We start from the raw sequence: 7284 nt of genomic DNA, 5'->3' as shown, positions 1-7284 counted from the left end.
GTGTGTGTACTTTGGTATCCTTTCTGTATCGTTTTGTTTCCTTTGGGGGTTTTCCGCGTGTTTGTGTTGTGGTGGCGAGAACTAGTGAGGCGGAAAAACAACTATTTCCGGTTGAGCGAGCACGACGAGCCCCGCGAGACAGGCTCTCATTCGCGCACACCTGTGCAGCCGCGTGCGACAGCAAAGCGAAGGGGGTAGGTCAATGGAATAAACGACAACCGACAATGAAACACATTTCAAGCTTTTTTAGAAAACTAATTTATTGTTCCCTCTTTTTTATCTAGACAACCGGCGAGCTATCAAAGTGCTCCCAAGTGCGAATCTCACTAAAAAGTTTGTTCCCCGGGCTGGCCGTTGCCGAGAGCTGTCTTGCCCCATATAACTTGTAATCCTCGTCCAGTTCTCCCAAATTGACGCCACACTGGAGCAGTTTGGCGACAGCTGTCAGGGCTTTCTTAGTGGGTAGCACACTGGTGAAGTCCCCAATGAAGGCAATGCCGATGGATTTGACGTTGTATCCTCGGGTGTGTGCCCCGACTCGATGCCAGCCGATTCCTTCATATGCATTGCCACCGTTTGCGATCAAGAAGCTGGGGGAGAGAAGATCAAAAATGAATCGAACTGAATCACGCCTTATTTTAATTCGTTCACTAACTTGTACCCAATATCGCTCCAATTATTACCCTTCTGATGGGCATTCTGTATCGACTGAATAATTTCCTTGCAAGCCGCCACTCCCTGACAGGGTTCCGTTACCGTGTGGTGGATCACGACAAACTTGACTGGTTTCAGCTGGTAGGTCACATTGGTCGATTTCATGGCACCCCACTGTGCTCGTTTCACGATATTGGGACATCCGTCATCTGCTTGCGCTGTGAATAGTTTGCAGCAAAACAACGATCGGTTCGATTGATCACCTGAACTTCAGGCAAACCTTACCATTCACAATTGGTCCAAAGATTAGTGTACATACTAGTAGGACCAGTAAAGCTGACAGTTGATTTAGTTTAATCATTTTGTGAAATTGAAACAAACAAAATTTAACGCAGTCTTTTTTTTCTATCACATCCAACAATTCCCCCTTTAGTGAACCGGTTTCTTCTCTCGTTGATATAGCGATGCTTCTGACAAGAAAGATAGAACAGTACTGAGAGATGTTTCATTCTGGTCGATGTGATTCCTCTCCGGGGATTCACCCGAAATACAGAACGGTGTACATTCAATGGTGATAAGATGTGTACAAGACGACGGCTAGAAAATAAGTTGTTTTAGCACTTACGAGTCTGTGATTTTTCGATCTGGATTCTGCTGTTGTTAAAACTAGGCTGACCAAATACTTCGGGAATAAAAACTGGAAAGACAAGCCAAAAAAAAAACAAAGAGATGTATTTTTTTTTGCTTTTGAAAATTTTTTTTGAGAACTAAAAAACGAGTGCGTAATGTCGTGGACATAACCGTAAAGACGTGTTATGTCTATGACATTACTCACTCGTTTTTTTAGTTTAGTTTTTTTTTATAAATTCGTTTATTTTTACAGGCTCAGTTGCATAAGTTTAGAGGAGCCGAAATCTTAAATATATTTTTAAAACTATATATATGAACAATTTTCTTAAATCTATGGTTAGTAATGTGGGAAACCGATTACTCGCGGTGAACTCGAGATTAGAAGGGTGACATATTTTTCTCAGGAAAAGGATGGGGTATAAGGAAATTATTACAATGTTGATATTCACACACTCAATTCTTAAATCTATTCGTACATCTATTGTGAATTTACATTTCATTCTCCTGTTTATAGCAAGCGGACCAATTACTCATAAAGGAAGAAATGGAGGGTATAAGGATATAAGGATAATCACACACGAACATCGATAGATTTAAGGAAAACATATATTTGGGACATGTAATCAAGGTCTAACCGAGCCAACACATCTCTCACCGGCACATTGGGCTGCCTTTCTCTAGCCCGAAGGGAGTTCTCTAAATTCGATCTGGCAACAAGATACACCTCACACGACCAAACAACGTGTTCGATGTCGTGGTAACCTCGGCCACAAACGCAGATATTGCTGCCGGCCAGATTGAAACGAAAGAGTAGCGCGTCTAACGAACAGTGATTGGACATGAGTCGGGAGAAGGTGCGAATAAAGTCCCTACTCAAGTCCAGACTTTTGAACCATGGTTTGAGGCTAACCTTAGGGATAATCGAGCTTCGACGGAGCTAAGACTATCCGTTACAATGTAATAGTGTTCAACAGGTCGTGAGGCGACGCTGTCCAGCGCCCAGTGTATCGCTGCCAATTCAGCAATATACACTGAGCAAGGAAACTGAAGACTATGGGAGGTGCTGAAAATTTTGTTGAACACTCCAAATCCTGTGAACTCGTTTATAGTGGACCCATCAGTAAAGTACATATTATCACAATTGATACCCCCATACTTTGCATCGAAGATCGTTGGAGCGATCCTCGATCGTTGATAATCTGAATATTCATGGATATCTTGCTTCATGGACAGATCAAAATGTACAGAGGAATTGATGTAGTCAGGAAAACAAACACGGTTGGGAATATACGAAGAAGGATCAACCTGCATGGAGATGAATTCATGATATGGGCTCATGAATCCAGAGTGAGAATTTAGCTCGATCAGCTGCTCAAAATTTCCGATCACCAATGGGTTCATAACCTTGCACCGGATGAGGAACCGAAGAGATAATAAATTGAAGCGATCTTTTAGTGGGTTTTTAGTTTAGTTCTGACAATATACCAGGTATTACCAATTTAAATAACATGTTGAATAGCCAAGCAGTTTTCAGTATCAGTTAGCTAAATAACATCTCCAACGCTCTCAAAAACATCATTCCCAAAGAAATAATCCACAAATAGTATCTATGCAGCACCGTTCGCAGAACGACAACAGAAAATACGAACCGAATTGGTTGTGGGATGGATGTGATGCAGAGTTCCTGCTTCACATCCGACTTAAAATGTTTGACGCAACTTTGAACATGGAAACAATGCTTTAATTTGCGAAAATTGAATGATCGATCGGAAAATAAGCACGAAAACTCTCATGAATTTACATAAGCGCTCTCCCGGCAAAAAAAATATTGCCTTTTACATTTTGATATTTGAATGAATAATAAATTACAAATTAACTCTCCGCTTTAACACATAGTGTTGGAAGATTGCTGTTTAGAATGAAACAAAAAATCTAAGAGAGAGAGAGAGAGAGAGAGAGAGAGAGAGAGAGAGAGAATTAGAGAGAGAGATTTGAATCTTAGAGGTTTCAAACTTTTGCAATTCATTCGTCTCTAACCTTGAAAAAGGCCAATTCAGAAAACATAACCTAAACTCTCTGCTTTAAGTGCCATTTCGGACGCCCTCGCCACCGTTGCCGACAAGTGGCTAGCTGCATGACTGCCGAATCGTAATAACGTAATAAATTGAAACCAATTTAAAATTACCTCTCGCTCGATGCAACGTGATTTGTGCGGAATCGAATCAGCAGAGAGAAACAGTTCACATATTTCACAACATAGTTGCTTACTCAAGTCAGCAAACGCATAGAACGTAGAGTAGAATAATATATATATAGTACTGTGGAATATTCGTTGGGTGTAGTTCGTCGAAAATCTAAATTTGACAAATTTATTCGTGCTGAAAGTCGAGTGCATGATATTTAATAAACATTTGAATTGTGTGATTCAATCGCACACCCAATACGAGTGTTCCTCCATCCACCGCCCGTTGGAATACGGCATAATTTGGAAGGATCCGGGGTGGAATTGAACAGTAGTCCTACGTCAAAAAATGGAATTATGGGTTACGAAAATGTTCACGCTAGTCCACGGTGAAAGGAGAGCATATATCGTTGAACTTCTTTACTTCTTACACGACATTATTTTCCTAGATGGAGTTTTTGGTTCAACTTCCGCCTTTGATGTAAGAACTGTTTCGCTTTCATCTTTCGAAAATTCCCAAAGCGAAAGTGAAACACAAACAACAAATTCGTGACTGGTGATGCAAAATCTTAACATTCACAACATTGTTGAGTGAAAAAAAATCTTTGGACCAGTCAAATGACCTCCGTTAGTTATCCTCAAAGCCTATCTCTACCAGGAGAAAGTCATTCTTTGTGTCTGAGTGATTGGAAAGAAACTTCTGTATTATGATTTACTTCCAAGCAACCACCCAGCAAACATTAAATCGCATAACAAGCGTATATATAACATCATATGCCCTAAAATTTGGTTGGCATATAATGCGCCTAACTGGCATATGCATGCAAAAGTGGAGGTCATATACATACATGGCAAATGCTTACCGAATTTGTTTGGATGAATATGCAACTTTGACCGGCTATAATAGCGTAATGTTGGAATTGAATTGCGATCTAATATGAATATATTCATGAATTGTCAAATCACCAAATACGACTTTTGCCATACTCATATACGATTTATTACAGACATAGAAAAAAAAACAAATGGCGCAAAATATTTTCGTGAAATGTTTATTATAACCTCACGAATCGCCATTTTTATATATGAGTATTTATGTTCGTAGAAAAAATAATTGATTGATTGACTTATGTTGGGAGTGGAATATGAATGTTTAAAATGACACAGATTGATGTTTGGTGGAAACTGCTCCGATGTGGGTTCGAACTCCGGTCGTCTGGATTATCATCCACCAGCTATCTCGCGCGGCTATCTGAAGATTAATTCAACAGCGGTTAAAACTTTCGAGTGCATCAGCATTTCATTGACATTCCAATATGATGTAATATGTTCTTCATTAGGATCTAATATGAATACTGTTTCATGATTTTCTTCAGCATGCAACACGATTTACTACAGTACTGAATCGATTTAAATTATACGCTTATACGACACATAAACTGCATCAGCGTAATATACGCATATGATGCCGATTAATTATATTTTACGACAATATACATCATAAAATCGATGTTCATTATACCGAATTGCGACTTAATTTGATAATGGTATATAAAATCGAGTTTTTACATTTTATGCGATTTCAAATATACACGATACATACTTTGATTGATATTATATGCGATTCTGATTTATTCGGATTTCTTGTAAGACTTGGCACGTGCAAAATTATACGATTTAATGTTTGCTGGGCAGTAAATAGATTCCAACAAGCACAGTTCGCAACTAAACGAATCAAAATCAGCGATCCAACGATTAGCCATCATGATAAGCGTCCTGATCCACCAGAATAGTGCCTGCGATGGGCTTCTTCACCCATCGTATTTCCCAGATATTGCCCCAGCAAACATTAAATCGTATAATTTTGCACGTGCCAAGTCTTACAAGAAATCCGAATAAATCATAATCGCATATAATATCAATCAAAGTATGTATCGTGTATATTTGAAATCGCATAAAATGTAAAAACTCGATTTTATATACCATTATCAAATTAAATCGCAATTCGGTATAATAAACATCAATTTTATGATGTATATAGTCGTAAAATATATTTAATCCGCCTCATATGCGTATATTACGCTGATGCAGTTTATGTGTCGTATAAGTGTATAATTTAAATCGATTCAGTACTGTAGTAAATCGTGTTGCATGCTGAAGAAAATCATGAAACAATAATCATATTAGATCCTAATAAAGAACATATTACATCATATTGAAATGACAATGAAATGCTGATGCACTCGAAAGTTTTAACCGCTGTTGAATTAAATTTCAGATAGCCGCGCGAGATAGCTGGTGGATGATAATCCAGACGACCGGAGTTCGAACCCACATCGGAGCAGTTTTCATCAAACATCAATCTGTGCCATTTCAAACATTCATATTCCACTCCCAACACAAGTCAATCAAACAATTATTATTTCTACAAACATAAATACTCATATATAAAAATGGCGATTCGTGAGGCTATAATAAACATTTCACGAAAATATTTTGCGCCATTTGTTTTTTTTCTATGTCTGTAATAAATCGTATATGAGTATGGCAAAAGTCGCTATTATAGCCGGTCAAAGTTGCATATTCATCCAAACAAATTCGGTAAGCATTTGCCATGTATGTATATGGCCTCCACTTTTGCATGCATATGCCAGTTAGGCGCATTATATGCCAACCAAATTTTAGGGCACATGATGTTATATATACGCTTGTTATGCGATTTAATGTTTGCTGGGATATACACACAAAAGTGGAGGCAATATACGTATATGCCATATTTTGTACGCATATAAAGCCGTATATAACGGTATGCGATGTTTTTTGGACTGATATGCGATTTGATCCGACAATGTTACCACTCAATCCATCGATGACATGGAAAATCGTGTTTTTGCATTTTATGCGAGTTTAGATATACATGATCGATATTTTGATTGATATTTTATGCGATTGTGATTTGATACGAATTTATATGTAACTTATCATGTGCAAAGTTATACGATTTAATGTTTGCTGGGTTGTTTCGCTATGATAATCATTTCAGTTATACAGTTATCAATATAACTCCTTAATTTCATCCATATTCCATTGCATCACGGACAATGTTGGGAAACAAGTTTAAAAATTGAGTACAAACCGCTACTTTTAACATTCCTATACTCGCGTATACTGCTGTTCTACGCATAGTTGTCCCATGTTCCAAAATCAGTAACTGAGAAAAACGCCATCAAAGTTTTCTCGCATATTTGTATACAAAAAGCTTTAAGCATCTCAATTTAGCAATACACCGGGTTGTTATAGGCACTATACTATTGTTTAATGAAATGTGATGAGATCCCCTCACTGAATCAATCATGCTTGATTACGGGTTTAAAAATTCATGGTGGGACTGTAATGCCTAGAATATCAACATGGGACAATTGAACTTGATGTTGTTTTTTGATATACAATAATTATTTTTGCGTTTTTCCGAAAGATTATGCATAGAAACATCGTTTTATGAAGAAATGAGTGATCTTTTTTTATCTGTATTATAGTGATTTTCAACTCATTTGGCTGGTTCGTCACTTTTACTTCCATTTTTGTAAGAATGTCGGGAGTGAGAATTGAACTCGTGACCTTCGGCGTGAGAGGCATGGATGTTACCACTACGCCAGATCGCCTCCAAATGAGTGATCTGCAACACCTTCGCAGAATATAAATCTCATTGTTATTAGACATTCGCTAACAAGGTGTATACCACAAAGTACGCCACAAAGGTATAAATGTCACAGACAGAATAATAAACAGCTAGAGGCGAATGAACTCTATGAGTTTAA

At 38.0% G+C, this 7284-nt stretch overlaps 1 protein-coding gene across 1 annotated transcript; it reads right to left on the bottom strand.

The window, feature by feature from the left end:
* Positions 1-241: 241 nt before the first annotated feature.
* On the bottom strand, positions 242-1165 carry LOC129761311 (peptidoglycan-recognition protein 2). The gene is made up of 3 exons (XM_055759030.1): positions 940-1165; positions 656-872; positions 242-590 (listed from the first exon to the last, which is right to left on the bottom strand). Exons 1-3 carry the CDS (start codon positions 1013-1015, stop codon positions 281-283), a joined length of 603 nt encoding a protein of 200 aa, XP_055615005.1. The 5' UTR covers positions 1016-1165; the 3' UTR covers positions 242-280.
* Between the last annotated feature and the right edge of the window lie 6119 nt (positions 1166-7284).

The sequence above is a fragment of the Toxorhynchites rutilus genome, chromosome 1 (assembly GCF_029784135.1).
Source record: "Toxorhynchites rutilus septentrionalis strain SRP chromosome 1, ASM2978413v1, whole genome shotgun sequence".
Taxonomy (NCBI): Eukaryota; Metazoa; Arthropoda; class Insecta; order Diptera; family Culicidae; genus Toxorhynchites; species Toxorhynchites rutilus.
This window is presented reverse-complemented; position numbering and strand designations above follow the sequence as displayed.